The sequence below is a fragment of the Hyla sarda genome, chromosome 8 (genome assembly GCF_029499605.1).
Source record: "Hyla sarda isolate aHylSar1 chromosome 8, aHylSar1.hap1, whole genome shotgun sequence".
NCBI classification, from domain to species: domain Eukaryota; kingdom Metazoa; phylum Chordata; class Amphibia; order Anura; family Hylidae; genus Hyla; species Hyla sarda.
In genome coordinates, this window is record NC_079196.1 from 92,039,207 (window position 1) to 92,062,590 (window position 23,384).

A 23,384-nucleotide genomic window follows, 5' to 3' on the forward strand; every position below is an offset into this window, starting at 1 on the left:
GCAGCTTCTCTCTTCTGATGTTTCCTGCTGCTCACTTTTTTTTTGTATTAAAGTCTCATACAAATGAAGCGAATAAGCAGTCATGAGGCTATCCAACACATCGTGTGTTCTATCGCCTTTCCGTCATATCAGGTATTAACTTTTTCAGCAGTTTGTACTGCAATCCGACCAGAGGACTAGCTTTGGGCAACCATGATAGTGTTGTTGGTTCACCCATTTATCATTGAAAAAACTTTTGCTAAACATGGCATACCAGGATCACCCACAAGACAGGTTGTTTTAAAAATGTGCAGACCCAGTTATCTATACCAATCCCAATACGGACTTTATCAGAGTCCCTAAAATCTAAATGTTTGTCCATTTTTTTTAGATTTCAAATCCTCAACCTCAAGAACTAAATGTTTGTTTGCTGCCTATAATGTTATTTTTTTAACCTCTTAGTACTGTTAATGTTGTGTCTGATGGAATACAAATTGCCCCTTATTTAATGACTCATGATGTGACGTGTCTCTTCCTTCATAGACCTTAGTACATTCACACACACACACACTGCTATCACTGTCTACATCTATAACTTGTCTTTGTTAGTATTTAAGTACCGTATTTTTCACCCTATAGGACGCTCCGGCATATAAGACGTACCCAATTTTAAAGGTGCAAAATCTAGAAAAAAAAGATTCTGAAACCAACAGTGATCTTCAACCTGCGAATCTCCAGATGTTGCAAAACTACAACTCCCAGCATGCCCGGACAGCCGTTGGCTGTCCGGGCATGCTGGGAGTTATAGTTTTGCAATATCTGGAGGTCCGCAGGTTGAAAACCACTGGCTATAGGAGGTAATACTCACGTGTCTCCGCTGCTCCGGACCTGTCACCGCTCGTCACCGCTGCCCTGGATGTCGCTTCATCGCTGTCACCACGTCCCCGTGGTGTCCCCGACGCTCTGGAAGTCTTCTTCCCCGGGATCAACGCTCTCCGTCGCCGTCATCACGTCGCCATCATCCCGTCGCTACGCACGCCGCTCCAATTGGATGACGGGACGGCGTGCGCGACAACGTGATGATGTCGAAGGAGAGCGCCGGCCATGCAGGGGATTCCGGCATGGAGCAGACACCAAGGAGGCAGGTAAGGTCCCTCCCGGTGTCCTGTAAGGTGTTCGGGACTCTGCGATTTCACCGCAGCGGTCCCGAACAGCCCGACTGAGCAGTCGGGTTAGTGTCACTTTCACTTCAGACGCGGCGGTCAGCTTTGATCACTGCGTCTGAAGGGTTAATACAGGGCATCACCGCGATCGGTGATGTCCTGTATTAGCCGCGGGTCCCGGACGTTGATGGCTGTAGGGACCGCCGCTATACGTGTGTATTCGCCGTTTAAGACGCACCAACTTCCCCCCCATCCCCCCCCCCCAAGTTTTGGGGAAGAAAAAGTGTGTCTTATACGGCAAAAAATACGGTAAAATAAGTGGGGGGCGGGGGATTTTTTTTTTTTTTTTAAAGCTTCCAAGCCTTTGTTTTGCACAAAAGTGTGTGACTTTTAGCTCTTTTACACGACCTAAGTCTGTATAAAATTGGGTGGGGCTTAGTGCAAAGGGGTGTGGCCTAATTTACTACAAGATATATTAGAGAGCTAGCGTACTTTTGTAACTGAAATCTACATCATCTTGGAGCGAATGCAGATTCAAGGTTCGATATGCCATTGCAGTGCCTTTTATTGAATTTGAGTAATCCTAAAGCCGCAGGACTTTGTAAAACACCAGTCTTAGGAAATTCCCCAAAGAATGTTGAACAAAATGAAATAAAATGTACAAAACCAAACAAAATGTATGTCAGTTCCCAGGATGTTAATCAACCTACAGAACCACTGATGTCTATGACATTTCATGTACAATACCCAAAATAGCTGCAAACGTATACAATATATGGCAAATGAGATGCCCAAGAGATATAGATTGTAAGCTCTTTTGCGCTAAGCCCTTATTTATTTTGTTTTAATACTTAGTGTGTAATTTTGTAATGTCTGGTGTTTGCCTGTGTACATACATGTATTATAAAGAATTATAAAGTATGTAATTTGATGATTTAAAATCCCCTTCCCTCGTTGGCGATTTTTCATTTTTGCACTTTTGTTTTTTCCTCCTCACCTTCTAAAAATCATAACACTTTCAATTTTCCACCTAAATATCCATATGAGGGCTTGTTCTTTGCGCCAACAATTTTGCTTTGTAATACCAATAATAATTTCACTTCAAAATCTACGCCAAAACCAGAAAAAAAATATTTGTGGAGCAAAATTGAAAAAAAAAAAAAAAGCCATTTTGTAATTTTTAGCGGCTTCTGTTTCCAATTTATACAGTATAGGTTTGATTTTATTTTACCACAAAAAAAAAATTATAACTACATGCACCAAAATAATACGTTGAAAAATGTCCTCTTCTGACCCCTATAACTTTTTTATTTTTCTGTATAAGGGACAGTATGAGGGCTCATTTTTATCTGTACCATTTTGGTTTTGATCTGACTTTTAGATTTTTTTTTATGGTTTAAAAAGGGACCAAAAATTTTTTTTTACCTGTACGCCATTGACTGTGCGGTTTAATAAATTATATATTTTTATAGTTCGGATATTTACACAAGCGGCGATACCACATTTTTTTTGCAATGTTATAGCCCCCATAGTGGACTATAACATTGCACACACTGATTTCCTACACTGATCACTGCCATGCAATAGCATGGCATTGATCAGTGTTATCGCCGCTCGACTGCTCCTGCCTGGATCTCAGGCACGAAGCAGTCATTCGGCGATTGGACAGCGAGGAGGCAGGTAGGGATCCTCCTTGTGTCCTGCGAGCTGTTTGGGATGCTGCCATTTCCCCATGGCGGTCCCAAACAGCACCACTGATCTAACTGGCAATGTTTACTTTTGTTTTAGACGCGGCGATCAAGTTTGATGGTCGTGTCTAAAGGTTTAATGCCGGAAATCAGCCCAATCAGCGATGTCTGGCATTAGCCGTAGGTCCTGGTTGCCTATAGCATCCGAGACCCACCGGGTATGATGCGCGCTCACCTGCTGAGCGTGCGTCATACCTCGGGAGCTGCAGATGGACGTTAATGAACGTCTAATTGTGGCAAGGGGATATAAATAATAATTTTTATTTTGCATAGCAGATAAATACATTTTTTAAGTTTTTACATACATTTTATACACTACATGATGAAGTAAGATGAGCTAATATAAGCTATATATTTATAAACCCATGAGGAATTATTGTAAAAACCATGTCTGTAATGATTTATTTCTTATAATATCATAATATCCTATAATATCCTCCAATATAATGGTGATTAGGGCTTGGTTTTTAAGTTTCAGAGCTCCGAATGTTTAATTCATTATGTTCTTACTTTCTGCAGGGATTCTATGAGTTTACTCAGTATCAGTTTATCAATCATTTCAATGTGTCAAAGTATGTAGTTATCTTCTTAGCCCCCTCTTGTGGTGGCAGCAGGGAGTCAGAATGTTATTTTTCAAAGATACTTCTCTGCATGGGATTTGGAACTCAGGATAAATAAAAGTAAAGATATATTAACATACGGGAGTTGTGCCTGGTGTACGCAACTGTGTACAGAATAAAATAGGTGGAATTTGGAATTTGTTTTGCCAATTTTAGAATAGAAGAGTATCTTCTACTTATCCGGTGAGTGCCTCCCCATTTCTACATGAAAGATATATAAGAAGAAGAAGGAGAAGAAGAAGAAGAAGGAGAAGAACCCGAAAAAACTTACACTTACTAGAGATGTACAGTACATTATTCTCTTGCCAGGACAGCTTTTCTCACAAATATGTATAGTACCAACATTCAACATATATCATCTGTGATTTATACTGATCATGTTCTGGGCATCTTGTGGAGTTTACATAGTAACCAGTGTCTGATAACAATTGGAAATTGTTGGCCAAATATATCATGTACTCCAAAAGTAAATTAGGTTTTCTAAACCAGATGCCAGACAATAACTATAGTGCAGAAAATATGAATTAATATGCAACCTGAGCTGCAGTCAATATACTATAGAGCACTAGAATTTGTGCTGCTTCATATATAGTTCTGGGGTTAAAAGATTTATTAGAACTTGTATTTTTTTCATGTAAGTCCTTGCTCATTCTGGGTTTCGGAGTCTAGTGGGCAGTCTTATAAGGGATTGATAGCCTTCCCTGTATATGTGTACATAACTGTCACTGGAAAGAGCCCTCATTGGACCATAAAACCATTACTTTTATAAAAACATTGTAAAGAACATCCCAATAAAAATTTTATCAGACTGATGCTTTTCTGGTGTGCTAGCCGCCCTTATGCATGGTCACAACACATAAAACACATTTTGCCAGGTAAGTAACAGTTAGGCATTATATTAACCCATATCATTCCAATAAATCAATAACAACGTTTCAACTGAATGTTATTTACTTTGCAACATGTGTTATAGATGGCTGTCGGCAACTGTATTTTATGACCATCAGTTATGGACTCATAGTACAGTCAGAAAAACGTTGATCTGTTGTGACTTTTTACTTGGATGTTTTGTACATTTTTTTTTTTATGAAACTACAATTAAAAGTAATGGTTTAATGGGAAAAGCTGGATCTGATGCATTCTTCTAGAGTACATGCTAAAAAGTGCCATGGTCAAGCATAGGTTACATGGGGGATCCTATTGGACAAGGGCTGGGGAGCTGGAGAAATATTTTCATGTTGCACCCACTGTCTAGAATAAGAAGGAATTTACATGAATCAAATGCAAGTTCCTAAAAGTCCTCACAAAACTATATTTGAATAAGCTCATCTCTATACCGCTCTATAACATGACCAGTACTGAGCTCCACAATGTTTTGAAGCCTCATAAAGAATGAATTGAGCAGTGGCCATGTACATATGGTGCACTCCATTCATTTGGGGCCAGCTGTCCCCTGTTCTTATGATTTTATCTAAGAGCAGAGGAACGTGCTCTCGAATCACCCAAAGTGCAAGAAAAAGTGCAAACGTGTTACACTAAAAAACGTGCATAAAGGATGTGGTCTATCGCAAGCCCTTCTCCGATAGGAGAGAGGCCCCCAACCAACCTTACCCTTTGCCTCCAGACCAAACGGTACCTGCTTCCAGGTTCAATGTCCCTTTTCGCCGAAGCTACTAAGGGACCACAAATGCTCCCGGCATCCCCCTTGGCGTTAGCCAAGGTATCTGCCTGCAGAGCCATAAACGGTCGGCACCCTGCCCATGCCGGAGTACCTGGGGTTTTTGCAGGGAGGTGAGGAAACTGATGGCCACACACATCTTCCCTAGACCACTAGGAGGGACACCCAGAAGGGCTACTGCATCCTAACAATCCTGTGGACACACAACATGCAAAAAGTGACACAGTGGAACAAAAGATAAAATAAGTAAGTGAATGTGTGCAGATATACTGCCCGGACATCCGTCCGGATCTGTGATTGGTGAGGATTCCAGTAGTCAGATCCCTACTGATCAGCCTGGAATTCTTTATTATGCATATAACTTTATATGCATGATAATATCCCTTTAGGGTAGGGTGACAGATACTGCATAGGATTCTGCTACGAAATAAGTTGCAAATGCGGTATGTGTGATCCTACCCTTAAAGGGAACCTGTCACATTTAAATGCAGTCCAATATGCTGGTATCATGTTATAGAGGAGACAATAAGCAAATTGATATATAGTTTTGTGGGTAAAGTCCAAGGATAACTTGTTATTTATTCATGTAAATCTCTGTTCATTTTTGACTAAGTTATCATGTTGGTGGTGCTATGAGTAATTGACAGATCTCCGTCAATAAGAGTACTTAGCACAGGATGAGCTTTGCCCAAATAAATGACAAGTTATCCTGAAATGTTTCCCACAAATCTACCTACTCAGCTCCTCCTGTCCTATAACATGATGTATGCAGATTTGCATACTAAAACAATAACAGGACCCAACGATCCACGGTGAATTGAGAAGCTTTAATACAGACACATTATTCTCAAAGCCAATTGTAAAAAAAAACAAAGCAATTTAACCAAATTGGAAAGTAAATATTTAATGTACCGTATTACTGACTAAGTGACATAAAGTAAGCTATTGTGGTAATAGATGCCTTAGAGTTGAATCACTGCAAAGTTCCACATTTTCGGCATGGTCACATATTATGGAATGAGCTTCCTTTGGTCATGGTGACATGTGGAAATTGCTTCCACCCATATCATCTCATTAGTTCTTGGAGATTAGAGATTCTATGCTAAATGTCTGCTACCACAGCAGGTCACCGTGTCCCATCCAGGCAGGGACATCAATAAACTGGACACCACTCAAGCAATGCCTTATAAAAGCGTAGTTGATTTTCAAAACATCTTTCATCAGATCATTTGGCATGCTGGGTACATAGCACACAGTCTATAAACCTCCTCCAAAATTGCAGCCCATAAGGTAGAGGAAACTGATTCTGGGAACTGATGAAAATTGATGAAAAAAGAATTATATAATGTAACAAAATGTAGCTACCCTTACATGTAAAAACTCCTATCCAGACAGATACATATTCTTCTCCACAGAATTAAATTTTATTATTAATACTGGTAGTATAAACATATTGATCTTAGTTATCTTTAAACTCGCTTTAAACCCAATATGTCATGAAAATCTTAATCTCGCTGCGAATACAGGAGACGGACGAATCTCCAGCAGCGCCCTCCCCGCCAGGAGAACCGGTAGGAGGATCTGGACTAGCGCACAGCACAAGGTACCTTTGATCACTGTATAACAGTGGACTACTATTGCAGTACAGCTAATGAACAATATTCCACAGAGACTTTGCAATACTTTATCCCTGGACTGGGGACTTGTACCTGGACAATGCTGACATAACCAAGTGGCTTCTCATATAGAGTTAAAGTCATATAGAGCACAAGTACTATATTGTGCACCATCATATTCAATTTTAAAGCCAAAGTACTGTACTTTTTGCGCAACATTTTTTCCAGGTCGGATCTATTTTAGTGTGTGGCCACATACTTTTAATGTTATTTTTCCTTTGTTATATTCATTTTTATTATTAATAATATATTTGCCAACATATATACTGCACTATTGTTATCATGTGTATCTGTTGGCTCACAAGCGCCCTGTGAGTCACAAACACATAACACTGAATATTTTAATACATTTATATTGATGCAATATTCATGACCCCGAGCCCCAATCTCTTTATTTAAATTGCTAATCCTCCTGACACCATGGGTATAGGTGCCATTTGGGTAGCTCGGGTCTATAGTTTGCTAGTCTAGCAGGAGCCTCTCCAATATCCTATAATTTACAAATCTGTTTAACTTTCTGGCACCAGTTGATTTAAAAAAATAAAATAACTTTTCCCACCGGAGTACCCCTTCAAATAATATGCATGTTTTGGGGTAAAAAAAAAAGGCTGTCTTGTCCCTGTAGCTATTGTCTGCATGTCACTGTGCAGACACAAATTACAGGAGGTGTGGTCAGGAGAGACAGGGCTCTGTGCACTGAGGACAAGCAGGGCACTGAACACTGAGGACAAGCAGGGCTCTGTACACTGAGGACAAGCAGGGCTCTGTACACTGAGGACAAGCAAAGCTCTGTACACTGAGGACAAGCAAAGCTCTGTACACTGAGGACAAGAAGGGCTATGTGCACTGAGGACAATCAGGGCTCTGTATACTGAAGTCAAGCAGGGCTCTGTGTACTGAGGACAAGCAAGGCTCTTTGCATGGAGGACAAGCAGGGCTCTGTGCACTGAGGACAAGCAGGGCTCTGTGCACTGAGGATAAGCAGGGCTCTGTGTACTGAGGACAAGCAGGGCTCTGTGCACTGAGGACAAGTATGGCTCTGTACAATGAGGACAAGCCGGGCTCTGTACACTGAGGACAAGTAGGGCTCTGTACACTGAGGACAAGCAGGGCTCTGTGCACTGAGGCTCTATAACCCACTCATACATCAGGATGATTGACAAGCCAGGAGACTGCACAGAGCCCTGCTTGTCCTGTCCTCACTTCCTGTATTTTGTCTCCACTCAAAGACAGACAGGCAATAGCTGCAGGAACAGCATTTTTCACCCAAAATGTTTTAATTAATGTATAGGGTGGGCCATTTATATGGATACACTTTAATAAAATGGGAATGGTTGATGATATTAACTTCCTGTTTGTGGCACATTAGTATATGTGAGGGGGGAAACTTTTCAAGATGGGTGGTGACCATGGCGGCCATTTTGAAGTCGGCCATTCTGAATCCAACTTTTGTTTTTTCAATAGGAAAAGGGTCATTTGACACAAACTTATTGGGAATTTCACAAGAAAAACAATGATGTGCTTGGTTTTAATGTAGCATTATTCTTTCATGAGTTATTTACAAGTTTCTGACCACTTATAAAATGTGTTCAATGTGCTGCCCATTGTGTTGGATTGTCAATGCAACCCTCTTCTCCCACTCTTTACACAATGATAGCAACACCGCAGGAGAAATGCTAGCACAGGCTTCCAGTATCCGTAGTTTCAGGTGCTGCACATCTCGTATCTTCACAGCAGAGACAATTGCTTTCAGATGACCCCAAAGATAAAAGTCTAAGGGGGTCAGATCGAGAGACCTTGGGGGCCATTCAATTGGCCCACGACAACCAATCCACTTTCCAGCAAACTGTTCACCGAGGAATGCTCGGACCTGACACCCATAATGTGGTGGTGCACCATCTTGCTGGAAAAACTCAAGGAACGTGCCAGCTTCAGTGCATAAAGAGGGAAACACATCATCATGTAGCAATTTCGCATATCCAGTGGCCTTGAGGTTTCCATTGATGAAGAATGGCCCCACTATCTTTGTACTCCATATACCACACCATACCATAAATTTTTGTGTTCCAACAGTCTTGGAGGGATCTATCCAATGTGGGTTAGTGTCAGACCAATAGCGGTGGTTTTCTTTGTTAACTTCACCATTCACATAAAAGTTTGTCTCATCACTGAACAAAATCTTCTGCGTAAACTGAGGGTCCTGTTCCAATTTTAGTTTTTCCCATTCTGCAGCACCTGAAACTACGGATTCCGGAAGCCTGTGCTAGCATTTCTCCTGCGGTGTTGTTATCAGTGTGTGAAGAGTGGGAGAAGAGGGTTGCATTGACAATCCAACACAATGGGCAGCACATTGAACACATTTTATAAGTGGTCAGAAACTTGTAAATAACTCATGAAAGAATAAAGTTACGCTAAAACCAAGCACAACATTGTTTTTCTTGTGAAATTCCGGATAAGTTTGATGTGTCACATGACCCTCTTCCTATTGAAAACTAAAGTTGGATTCAAAATGGCTGACTTCAAAATGGCCGCCATGGTCACCCCCCCATCTTGAAAAGTTTCCCCCCTCACATATACTAATGTGCCACAAACAGGAAGTTAATATCACCAACCATTCCCATTTTATTAAGGTGTATCCATATAAATGGCCCACCCTGTATATTACAAATATACATCATACATTATATAAAAAGTTTTTCATAATGACCGGTACATTATGCTGGTAGTATAAAATTCATTGATCTTATTTATCTTAGTTATCTTTCTTTAAACCACTATGCCTGAAAGATCCTAATATAACTTTAAACTTTTTAAACTGGTGATTTATAAATGCATAACTTTGTTTAAAAAATAAAATAAAAATAAATAATCATCATGAGTTTTAGGATTAGATGAATAATTTAATCTGAAGCATAGACATGATCCTCTGTAGGGCCCTCAACTATTTTTACGTCCGTTTACAGCAGCATTTTTGATATTGCTCGCTGAAGTGAATCCCAAATAATAGGGTGTGCAATAATACATTCATACTTTATTATCCATGAACAAAAAGTATTATGGACGCCAAAGCAATTTGTGAATACAATTTTCTCTAACAGCTTTATTCAACTATTGTTCTTTAAAAGATGCTGCACTTCAAATTGCATTAACATTGTGGCGTCTCCAACTTTCCACTGCAAAGCTTTTAATTTCGTTCTATGAACTGGATTCTCTTTTGATCCAGAAAGGGTCTCTCCATTTCCTTGCACCACAAATACTAAGACAGAATTTGAGAAGTTAGTAAATTTTAGTTAATTAGTATTAACTTTTCTTTGTTTTGGGACACAAACAATATATGTTCTTCAACACGGACCATAGCTTTTTTTAACCATTGTGAGAAGTGTGAGATCAGGCGGTCATGGTTTGGGGATTGTAAGTCAACATGCAGACCCATTGTATAATATATCCTGTATTATGTTTATACACTTTACTTTTATGTAGATTAGGGCTGATTAACTTCCTTATTTTGGTCGTAGACAGGATTTACTTTTAAGCAGCTTGTGGGCATAGTTTGGCACATTGGACAAGTGTTTGCCAAGAAGGTGTCTCCGGCTGCTGCCAAACTACAACTACCAACATGCTCGGACAGCCGAAGGCATCCTGGCTGGGAAACACTAAAATTTACTCTACCCTTCAAGTAACCCAAACGTTAACCTTCTTCAGCCTGTCCGGCATCTTCACTTTTGTGTCCTTCCGTTATGGTTAGCAACCATTCTCACACAATGGCACAACAGTATGTGGAGCTATTTCACCTCTCTTGTCTACAATGGCTATCATTGGGCTAGGAAAAGGGCACTGAGGCTATCACTGTTTGCGGTGGTGTAGGGGGTGGCACTGCAGCAATTATTGCTTACAGGGGGTGGGCACTGTTGATGTTAACATTTATGAAGGGACACTGTGGCTGTTAGTGTTTATATAGGGTGGGCACTGTTGATGTTAATGTTTACAAGTGGACACTGCGGTTGTTAGTGTTTACAGGGGTGGGCACTGTTGATGTTAATATTTATAGGGGGACACTGTGGCTGTTAGTGTTTATGGGGGTAGGCACTGTTAATGTTAACATTAATGAAGGGACACTGGCTGTTAGTGTTTATATAGGGTGGGCACTGTTGATGTTAATGTTTACAAGGGGACAAAGCGGCTGTTAGTGTTTACAGGGGGTGGGCACTGTTGATGTTAATGTTTATAGGGGGACACTGTGGCTGTTAGTGTTTATGGGGGTGGGAACTGTCGATGGTAATGTTTGTAAGTGGACACCAAGGGTGTTTGTGTTTATGGGAGAAAGGAATTGTTGATGTTGTTCTTTGTAAGGAAGATATCACCATAACTGGTGGGATTTTTCGGGTGAGCACTGTGGAAAGTAACTATATTTTGAGGACACTTTGACCATTGCTGCTTTCATAAGGGGAGCTGTAGCCATAACTGCTTGTAGGGGCAACACAGCTGTCAATGTTTATGCGGGTACTATGGTTGTCATTCTTTAAAGTATACTGTACAAATACTGGGGGAGATTTAGTAAAACCTGTGTAAGGTGGACCAATTGCCCATAGCAACCAATCAGATTGCTCCTTTTATTTCTCAGAGATCTTTTTTTTTTTCTTTAAATGAAAGAAGCTATGTGATTGGTTGCTATGGGCAACTCATTCACTTTTCTTCTACACAGGTTTTGGTAAATCTCCTCTACTATTCCTACTGTACAGTTATTTCTACTATCAAACTAAATTTGCCATTAACAGTCCTACAACTGTAGTACAATAGACTATTGGCAACAGAAAAATCATGTCGTTTCTAACGTTTATTGCTACAGCAAAGTGTCCATATAAAGTCATCTGTCTCTGACTTTCTTATAGTAAATTAAGGTTGGCAGCTTTTCCTAATATCACTCTCACATCAATGTGGGTGCCAAGTACATGCAGAAACATCCAAAATTTACCTATGAATACAAATAAATGTATTTAAATGTACAAAGATATAGACATGGTCTTAGAGATGAAGAGTTGGAAAGGGTCTTATGAGACTCCAAAAAACCTGAGCTGCTTATGGTGGGACTCATAGCGGGAGATTTATTTAACAAAAAAAAAAACTGTTTTGGCAAAAAACTGTGGAGCAATTGCCGATAGCAACCAATCAGATTCCAGTTTTTATTTTTCAGGGGCATTTTTAAAATGATAGAAACAACTGGTTGGTTGACAGGAGCAACTGTGCCACTGTTCCTTTGCACAAGGTTTGGTAAGTGCCCCCAAAAAAGTTGATTTCAGGACATCACAGGACTAGTAACTGGGCTGCAAGTTTCAGACATTACTATGTAGCCACAGCTTTAATGCTTGAGACTCCACACAATTCTTTGTTTTTGCCTATCTTCTAGGCATATAAGTCAGAAAAATATATCTTATTGTTTCTTTTCTGTGTTGTCTCCTAAAATTATCATTGTGCATGAAATCTATGGGGGAGATTTATCAAAACCTGTCCAGAGGAAAAGTTGCTGAGTTGCCTATTGTAACCAATCAGATCGCTTCTTTCATTTTTCACAGGCCTTTTAAAAAATTAAATAAGCGATCTGATTGGTTGCTATGGGCAGCTCAGCAACTTTTCCTCTGAACAGGTTTTGATAAATCTCCCCCTATGTTCTATAGAAAAGAAGAAAATATAGGTGAACCCTAGTAAAGTCCCCTAGTAGGGTTATAAAGAGGACGATAGAGTTGCTAAATAGATGATGTTACGCTAAGAATAAAAGATCTCATGCTTGTGTAAATATAGATTCATATAGAGTCAGTAGCCATGTGGTCCACCCGTATATACAATTCCAAATATTTATAGCTTGAAGGGAGATGTAGGTAATACTCCAATAAAAAGGGAATCAGAACTATGCTTCTCCTACGTGAAATGATTCCAAGTCCAAAGATTGGATAAACAACTAGTTTATTTTACTATTGCTGCAACGCATTTCAAGTCCAAACAGGATTCTTCATCAGGCATTACATCAATAGTAAAATAAAATAGTCTTTTGTCCACACTTTGGACTTGGAATCATTTCATGTAGGAGAAGCGCAGTTCATATGTCCTTTTTATTGGTGTACTATTCCTCCCTTCAAACTGTATTCATAATATGTTGACATTTAACAGTAAAGGGAAAATCTGCACCCAGTTTACTGCTTGGAAGGCTCCTATTTAATTCTGTTTACAAACCAAAACGATATTGTTTTCTTTTTGTGTACCTTTTTTCTATAACTGTTTTAATTTAAGTTCATCCCTGTTTTATATGGTTAGACTCAATCTCATTTATCTCTCTATCTCCCATTGCGTGGAGATCTCATAGGTTCTTTCCAATCCATTTGCTCTTCATCTTGATACTGCCAACAATTTGTAGACACAGAAAAAGTGGTAAATGGCAATACTGCCCTTCCCAAGGGGTTGGATGAATGGTCAAAAAAACACTGGATACTTCTTAATATGGAATGAACCAAGACTAGAAGGCAACCATATGTCATGGTCCTCTGTATTCTACACATACCATGAGGCACCCTCATAAGAAAAATTAAAGGGCTACACCAAGTGCTAACAATTATTTACACTTAATGCATGAATCATTTTTTTCACCTTTATAAAGCCAATGATTTATATTTGCTAATTTCCTAATCTTTGCCACCATAGAAGTAGCATGGCTTTGTGCATGATATCACCTTGAGTCTGTAGAGAGGAGCGACTGTGACTACTCTGGGCACATTCCAGGTCAATGATTGTCATTACTGTATGGACTTAATAAATGTTGGCTCAGGTCCTGGGAGGCAATTAGATTTTATGTTTCCATCCTGTTATAAAATGTTTTCCCTTTTCCAACAATACAGTAGAGTAAAAATGGTTGCGAACAAAAACATATCTCTGATCAGGATTAAGAAAGTGTTGAATTGTCACAAAATACCTGTGTAATTATTTCAGAAACAGATAACACTTTTGCACAGCTAGTTGTATTGATGCTGACCAGAAACATTAGGGAAATTAAAAAGTAAAAAGGAGATGTGAAAAAACAATGAGGATTTGTTTTTTTATTGTTCTAGCACATCTGAAATGTGTTAAGCTTGTGTCAAACGGTCATCGTAGATAGCCTTCAGTTTCGGTCTAGAAGGTTGGTCTCATTTGGTTACTATTACTTTATCCAATCATGTCTTACGTACCACGTCCATTACTACGTTTCACATTTAATATTGTAACACTCATGGTAGTAGTGGATCTGTTATACCTACGTGGAAGATGGCATGGGCCGTACCAGGGAGCGGAATCTAAGGTGGTTTTCACCTAACCACAATCACCTAACCACATCACAATTTATATCCCATATACGCACTTCGATCAGTAGTTTGGGGGCTAATCCTCGGGAGTTCTCTGGGCACTCTTTCCGTATTGGGCAGCTTCTGCAGCATCTCGGCATAAGGCTCCTCTGCACATTATTCAGAAATTAGGCAGGTGGAAGTCAGGCTGTTATTATACTTATATTCCAAATCCATGCAATGAAATGGCCAATGTTTTCATATATCTGGTATTGTGAATTTTCAATAAATATTTATTTTACCTGCATGGTCTTGTGTTTTTGCCCTCTAAAGGCGGACCGTCGGTCGCAGTTTTTGGGCACAGTTCAACCGATTTTATGTATTACTCTAAGGTTCCAACCATAATGGCAGAGGAGAGGTTGATCCGCTGTCCTGTGTGGACTATGACAAGACCATACCATGGAGTGGAGTCTAAGGTGCTGCTGGTTTTCTCCAGAGCCCACTGCAAAGCGTGATGGACGTGCAGCGGCAGGCGGCACCCAGGTCGCTACCCCTGGCACGATCTGTCCACACAGGGCGCCCAGGTGATGCTTGGCACAGAAGGCAAAGTCAGACAAAGCACGGTCAGGAGGCAGGCAGCAAAGTAGCATAGTCAGGTCTCAGGCAAAAGGTCAGGAAGCAGGTGGCAAAGGAGCGTAGTCAGGTCATAGGCACAAGGTCAGGAGGCAGGCGGCAAAGGATCAAGGCCAGGCCACAAGCGAAGGGTCCAAAATACTATATGGCACACATACAAGGTAACACTTTCTCTTGGCACAAGGCACGAAGATCCGGCAAGGGTTAAAGGAAGTGCTGGGTTAAATGGGGCCAAACTATACTAGCACCAATTAATGGTGTGCTGGCCCTTTAAATTTTACAAGCCCGGCACACACCGGGGGCACAAGATGAGGAGCGCTCACGGCTGGACGGAATGGCCCGGAGTGTTGTCCCCAGCAATGCCCAGGACACGTGTAGAGCAGGAGGGGGAGCGCTCACGGCCAGGATGGTTGGTCGGAGCACTGCCCCTAACAATTACTATCATGTTATGCACAATTGTTAATGCCTTCCTTTCAGGGTACTTCTGAAGATGATTGGTCTGCCATGATTGGGTAAGTATTTTCGGTCGCGTGTTAGCCCTGACCACAAAATAAAAATATCCGGACAGGTGCATTTCGCTTGCTGCACCTTTGTTTTGTGGCCTAGTGTACTTCTTTTTGGCAGATTTTACCTGCATCTAATTTATGATCTGGGTGCAGAGATTGACCTCCTTTTGTGCCATACTCAACAAGATAGGTCCCATTTTTTGACTATGGGCATGGCTTTGACTTTGCTAGTTTTTATTATTTTGAAGCTAAAGCAGTTCCTATATGGTATAAACTTAGATTGCAAGTTGGAAATAGCTGGTTTTTCAAGAGTCAGTAAGAAATAGGATCCCTTATGATAAATCTTCACCATTCTATCATTATTTGTCTACAGCTCTTATTCAGTCCTGTATGTGTCCATGGTTACAGACTACAAAGTAAACCTTATGTAGTCTGGTCCTGCAGTCATACTCTATTCCATCTGTCCCATAATTTTCACTAATATACATTTACTAAGTTAACAAAATGTTGCTCTGACATGGCAACCACTCATGGGGTAAATCTTAAAGTGTACCCGTCAGATCCAACAATTGATTTTAATTATATATCACTCAGTACCTAATCCTGACCATGTGCATCTAATTTTTGTGTCTAGCACCTTTATCAATTTTTTTATTACACTTTTAATTTAGCTCACTAGTCTGAATTCCTCTCACTGTGCAGGCCTCCCTGCGCTCACAGCTGTCAATCAAGGAAGTGTGTCCATGACATGGTGATGATGCATGGACACAGCAGGACTAGTATATGTCCAAGCAGGCAGGAAGGGCAGTTGTTTGACTGGCTTTTTCAGTATGAAATGAAATGAAATCTAATGAAAGCAATTGCAAAACCTAGCATTTAAAGTCTAGTGGCAATTTGATAGCACAGCATCTGTATTACTGCATATAGAGGATAGAAACTCATTCAATAAGTCTAGGTGATGGCTTTCTTTTTATTTTTACATGGTTTTCATTGTCTTACAATACAAGTTCTAATGGTACCACAATGAATTCATATGTTTTTCTTTATTACTTAAAAGGAAATTGACAGCACTTGTACTAACCTAAATAAACAGCTAGATAGTGCTGGTGACCCTGTTTCTAATGCTTCTTACAGGGTGCAGTCTTGCAGCCGTTCAGGAGATATTTATCTTATTGCTCATACAGTTTTTACTTCTTAACTGCACTGGGAGGCGGCTGCTGTACGTGCAAAGCTTTCTCCCGCCTGCAGTGGCTGATATCCTCGCCTCCTTCTGTTGATAATTCTGCCCATTCATCGATATGCTGAAGAAAAAGAGAGGATTAAAATTTATGGAAGGGAGGAGGAAAGCATTGCACATACTACAGCATTGCACATAAATAGGCACTGTCAGATCCAAAAACGTTTTATATGTTGTCACTGATGAAAATTGAAGACCTGTTGCAATATGGTTGCCACTGAAAATCCCACCACTAGTGGTCCCCATACCTCCTGGGACACTAATCAGTCCTGAGACAGCATCAGTCTTGTCCATGAGTCATGAACAAAAGATGAGTCATGGACAAGACTGCATGAGCAGACACACCAATCACCTCCCAAAATCACAAGGAAGGGACATACCCTTTCCCCTGAGAGGATTTCTAACCCTGTGAATTAATGAAAAGAGGTATTTTTATTATAAATATTGGTGATAGAGGCTTGTAAATTAGATGTCCATGATCATTAATAGAAAAAGTACTGAGGAAAATATGAATTCTTTTTTTTGTGTGGGATCTGACGGTACGCTTGTACCATACCATACCATTACCATAATAGCAACAACATACATATCTCCTGAACAGCTGCACCGATTTTCATCCGGAAAGAAGCTTTAGAAATAGGCTCACCCATACTATGTGGGTTACTCTGCTGTCAGTTTCCCTTTAATCAAATATTTATAGCAAAGTTTTGTTATCTGAACAGTTTGATAACTTTATTGCTGATAATAGGAGTGCCCCTTTACTGACTTAACTGACACACATCTTCTTGTCTTTTTCAGATAGCAATTTTGTCTTGGGAAATGCTCAGGTGCTGAACTTGTTCCCCATAGTCTATTGCTCAGATGGGTTCTGTGACTTGACTGGATTTGCCCGGGCTGAAGTGATGCAGAAGAGTTGTGCCTGTAAGTTTCTGTATGGCCAGGAAACCAGTGAGCAACTCAAAGTGCAAATTCAGAAAGCATTGGATGAGAAAAGGGAATTTAAGACGGAAATCATTCTCTATAGGAAGACTGGTGAGTAATAACAACTTGCTGTCTATTGTTCTTCCAGAAGATATGTACTTTTTTGTCTGCAGGCAGATTGCCCTTGGTGCTAAATTCTTAATGGTGCAAAACTTCAAAGGCAAATTGTGTTCAGACCAGAAAATAGGGAAAAGCAAAAGGGATCACATATCTCCCCCAATTCAGCAGATGCTGCTTCATTTTAGGCATGACTAATGATATATACACAGGGCTCTGGTACCTCGCCCTGCAATTGTAAAGTTAATGGAGATGCCTATAGTGTACACATTACAGACTCACTGCTGTACAGGAGAAGGGAGTCTGGTGAAATACAGGAGTCCCTGATCCTGTACATACATTCCATTGCACGCTGCGCTTATAGCTTAGTGTGCCTTGAAAACAAGGGAGCACATCACCAATCACGTTCGTGGCTGCTACATTTGCAGAGCCTGTCTGTACTCAAGGCTCTAACACAGCAAAAAGCCAGCCAAAGAAAAGCTTAAAGGAGTACTCCTGTGCAATAAAACACATTTTTAGTTAAGTTTTAGATTGCAGGGGATCTGACCCCTGGGACCTCCCGCAAACTCCTTCACAGCACCCTGGCAGTCCCCAAGAAGGGGACGTGTCGACCCCTGAACAAAGAGGCGACCGACATGTCCCCTCCATGTATCCCATAGCGAAACATGGAGGGGCAAGTCAGCTGCGGCTTCCTGCAGGGGTTGACACGTCTCCTTACTGGGTACTGCTAGGGTGCCACACAGGAGATCGCAGGGGGTCCACCACTCTCATTTAAGTAACATGAGGACACAAAGAACATGGCTCATAGATCTCATTATAGGACCTTTTTTTTTTTTATTTATAGCAAGTGTATTATTACTGCAATATTTGGACAAAATGGTCAAAAAGCAACTGCACTGGATTACAGTCCTCCCTTGCAATCTGTTAAAAAAAAAAAAACAGCCACTGTTTTTAAGGGAACTCGAGTTGTTCATTTAGAAATGGTCAGATTTGTCAGACAAAAAACGGTTGTAGTCTATACTTTTTCTTTAACATCTAGGTTGTTATATACCTGTTTAATAGAAATGGTCTTACACATATGTTAAATTTTAACTAATATTAACATTGAACAATATTTTAAACAATATTATATTCAACATATTGAACAATATTAATATTCAAAATTCAACATATTGAACAACATTAATATTCAAGATTAAGACCATGTTGTCTGTTTCATATGAAACAAGGGAGTTTGTATAAAGCTTCATATTAAAATCCATACATGTAAAAAAAAAAGGCCCCTGGGCCAGTGCACTGCTCATTTTAGGGGACACAATACTTGCCCTGGCCCAGATGCTGCCAACCACTGCATGCTGTACCACTGCTCCATTGAACAATAGAATTGAAATTTGTATTTTATGCAGACATATTTTACTTTATTAACTGGATAGTAAGACTATATGAAATGTTTAAGGTGATCAATGTGTCTCCTTCATTTTACTATAGGAAAAAGCTGTGTTGGTTCTTCTCTAAGATGTCCTAAGCGTAAGAAATAATTCAGTATATTAAAATATGTATTCCAGTATGTCCACGGAACAGCACTAAATAATTTAATTAATACAAAATAACATAAACCATGCTAAATTTTCCATCTCCTTCCCCCCCTTCCCCCTAGAGCACTAAGTACTTGGTTACCTCTTAGAATAAGCTGTAGCCACATTGGGTCCGTTGGGTGTCCGGTATTTTACAGGAACTGAGTGAAGAAAGAAATAGGAAAATTATTTTTAATTGAACATATTATGGCTCCAAACTCCCCCTAGGTGTTACAAAGCTGTAATGCACTAAGAAAGACTTCTATGGGGCCATACTGTTCCCTTGTATGTCTCTTCAAAGCTCTTCAGCGCCATCACATAGTGCTCATACAAACGACAAACCAAGAAGATTGGACAACCAACCTCACCTCCATAATACTGTATCTTCAGGTCTAGCAGATGTGAGGCAGCAGTCTATGTTAGTTACTGACTAGGCTGTTTCTAGCTAGATTTAGTTCGTGCTGCGCTTTGATGCTCCCTATCACGTAAACTGGCAGTGAACATTAGCAAAGCTTCCAATTCCTCTTCCAATCTCTGCAGTTCAGTGATTCCTTCCCTCAGTGGCTTCAGGCTTGAATGTTTCTACAAATTAGTCATTATACACAGATGGGATGTCCTTTGGGGTGAAATATCTCTCTTCAGTTTCTCAATATTTGAGATAGTTTATCCGTGTCCTTTTAGATACAGAATCTTTGCCTTTGCTCTAGATTTCCTATATCACCTACCGTTGTGATATAATCTGCAGAAATGACAAAATGTACACGTGATGTTTTTATGGGTGTTATCGATCGTGCTCATTCTTCTGCCATACTGTTTATGTATTATTTTCATTCTTTTAAATACTCAGAAGAAATCATAGCTGCACTCTGGTTCTAACATTGGTATCCTGACTGTGAAAAATGAATGTTAAAGGGTACCTCTCATCAAAAAAACTTTTGATATATTATAGATTAATGTATGCAGAATAACTTTACAATTGCATGTTATTAGAAAATATGCTTCTTTCTATTTAATTTTCCACTTTGAATAAATGACCACTAGGTGTCTCCCTACCACTCCTGGCAGCAAGCATTTCAGACTCATGCTGGAGTCCTAAACACTATGAGTTGCCAGTCTGCTTTGTTCACAAAGGAGAACACTCAGAGCTGCCAGCCTGCTTTGTTCACAGCCTGTTTGGCTGTGAACAAAGCAGGCTGGCAGCTCTGAGTGTTTAGGACTCCAGCATGAGTCAGAAATGCTTGCTGACAGGACTGATCAGGAAAAATACAATAGAAAGCATATTTTTCATTAACATGCTATTGGAAAGTTATTCAATATTCATTAATCTAAAATATATCAAAAGTTTATTTGATGAGAGGTACCCTTTAAGTAACAACATTTTTCATTGCAGTTCAATATTTAAAGTACATGTATTGCATAGATTTTTTTTAACAGATACTGAAACATTATTTTTTCTAATCTGTTTCTATTTTCTTATTGTGCATTTTTATCCATTTTTGTACATAATTATAGGGCAGTCATCTTGCTTAAACTGTTTTTAACTACATTTAAAGGTATGCTTTATAGCAAGCTTCATGGACATAAGCAACAACAGCCTGAAGATGTTTCTTTGACATGAATGGGAAAAGTCTGGGCATGCTTTGTGACCTGTGCAGAGGTCATTACTCAGGAAGGGGGAGGATTATCTGTCCACTGGTATCACTTTTCACTGTACTCCTATCAATGGCAATAAGGCGGATACTGCTAAAAAGTTATCTTTACAGAACAGGTCAGCTTAATATTATGAATGAAAATTACACTATTTCAGCAATATTTTATAATATAGATAGTAAAATGGAAAAAAAAATCTTTAAACAAATTCTTTAATCTGAAAACTTGATTAAGACAATATATCATTTTGTAAAAAGACACACCTTTAGAAGACAGAGGGAAAGGAGCATAATTGTAGGACTGAATTACACAAATCCTAGTTGTAGCATGTAACCATGGAAACACATAGGTCTGAAGAGAGATGTAGACACACAGCAGTTACACATTTTTAATCAAGACTATTTGTTGTTGTTTTTTTTACTTTGGATTCTTTGAAGGAATATTTTATCTTTCTATTTCCAAAACATGTGCCATTTCCATTTGCACTTAAGGCAGCAAAACTGTTTTTAACCTCTTAAGGACCAATGACGTTGTGGAACGTCATGGCACCCTGGGCTTTAAGGACCAATGACGTTCCACAACGTCATGGCATTTTCCGGTCTCTGCCGCGCCCCGGGCAGAGATCGGAACTGGATGCCTGCTGAAATCCTTCTGCAGGCATCCAGGGCATACGCCGAGGGGGGCCATGTAGGCCCCCCATGTCGGCGATCGCCGCAAATCGCAAGGGAAATCGCCCTTGCGATTTGCGGCGATACCGGGCTGATCGGGTCTCTGGGACCCGACCGCCCGGTAATTTTGCATGATCCCGGCTGTCACAGACAGCCAGGACCATGCTGGAGTATCGGAGCGAGGTGGCAAGCCTGCCACCTCCTCCGATCCCTTGCGATCTGTCGGTTAGTTAACCGACCAATCGCAGGGGGGGGGGGGCGGTTACTTCCTCCCGCCCTGCCCGGCCCCTGAAAGTCCGGAGAGGACGGGAGGAAGACCGGAGGACGCGGCGGGGGACGGGGGAGTGCTGGGGACCGGCCCCGGTACTTACCTCGTCCCTGAAGACCCGGATCCCTGCGATGAAGACGGCGGCGGAGGAGACAGGTGAGTAGATCTTCAGCCGCGGTCGGGCCCTTTACAGCAATGCACGTCGCCGTAAAGCGACATGCATTGCTGTAAAGGGACCCTGTAAACTACAACTCCCAGCATGCCCAGACAGCCCTTGGCGTCTGGGCATGCTGGGAGTTGCAGTTTTGCAACATCTGGAGGTCCACAGTTTGGAGACCACTGTACCCTTCCAGATGTTGCAAAACTACACATCCTCAGCATGCCCTTACTGTCCAGGCATGCTGGGATTTGTAGTTCTGTAACATCTGGCCCTTCAGATGTTGCAGAACTACAACTCCCAGCATGCCTGGACAGTTTTGGCATACTGGGAGTTGTAGTTTTGCAACATCTGGAAGGGCACAGATTGGGAACCACTGTATTAGTGGTCTGCAAACTGTAGTCCTCCAGATGTTGCAAAACTACAACTCCAAGCATGCTGGGAGTTGTAGTTCGGCAACATCTAGCTCTAAAGATGTTGCCGAACTACTACTCCCAGCATGCCTGAGAATGCTGGGAGTTGTGGTTTTGCAACAACAGGAGGCACACTGGTTGGGAAACATTGTCTGTTTCCTAACTCAGTGTTTCCCAACCCGTGTGCCTCCAGCTGTTGCAAAACTATAACTACCAGCATGCACTGATGGACTGTGCATGCTGGGAGTTGTAGTTTTGCAACAGCTGGAGGTCCCCCCCACTGTGAATGTACAGGATACATTCACACGGGCAGGGGGCTTACAGTGAGTATCAGGCTGCAAGTTTGCGATGCAGCAAATTTTGCGCGGCAGCTCAAACTCGCTGTAACCCCCCCTGCCCATGTGACTGTACCCTAAAAACACTACACTACACTAACACAAAATAAAATAAAAAGTAAAAAACACTACATATACACAGCCCCCCTCCCCCAATAAAAATGAAAAACGTCTGGTACGCCACTGTTTCCAAAATGGAGCCTCCAGCTGTTGCAAAACAACAACTCCCAGTATTGCCGGACAGCCGTTGACTGTCCAGGCATGCTGGGAGTTTTGCAACAGCTGGAGGCACCCTGTTTGGGAATCACTGGCGTAGAATACCCCTATGTCCACCCCTATGCAAGTCCCTAATTTAGGCCTCAAATGCACATGGCGCTCTCTCACTTTGGAGCCCTGTCGTATTTCAAGGCAACAGTTTAGGGTCACATATGGGGTATCGCCGTACTCGGGAGAAATTTCTTAACAAATTTTGGGGGGCTTTTTCTCCTTTCACCCCTCATGAAAAGGTGAAGTTGGGGTCTACACCAGCATGTTAGTGTAAAAAAAAAATTTTTTTACACTAACATGCTGGTGTTGCCCCATACTTTTCATTTTGACAAGAGGTAAAAGGGAAAAACGCCCCCCAAAATTTGTAATGCAATTTCTCCCGACTACGGAGATACCCCATATGTGGGCGCAAAGTGCTCTGGGGGCGCACAACAAGGCCCAGAAGGGAGAGTGCACCATGTACATTTGAG

The 23,384-nt window shown here is 40.9% G+C and overlaps 1 protein-coding gene across 4 annotated transcripts in view; it reads left to right on the forward strand.

The window, feature by feature from the left end:
• The window catches only part of LOC130283815 (potassium voltage-gated channel subfamily H member 8-like), a 520,269-nt gene that overhangs the window by 196,667 nt on the left and 300,218 nt on the right, over positions 1-23,384 (forward strand). For 2 of the 4 annotated variants that reach the window (XM_056533331.1, XM_056533332.1), the window contains exon 2: positions 17,343-17,576. In XM_056533331.1, the coding sequence (XP_056389306.1) occupies positions 17,343-17,576 (234 nt within the window). Of the gene's footprint in view, positions 1-11,127; positions 11,248-17,342; positions 17,577-19,070; positions 19,110-23,384 lie in introns of those variants that run through there. The other 2 variants (XM_056533334.1, XM_056533330.1) reach the window with 2 other exon arrangements.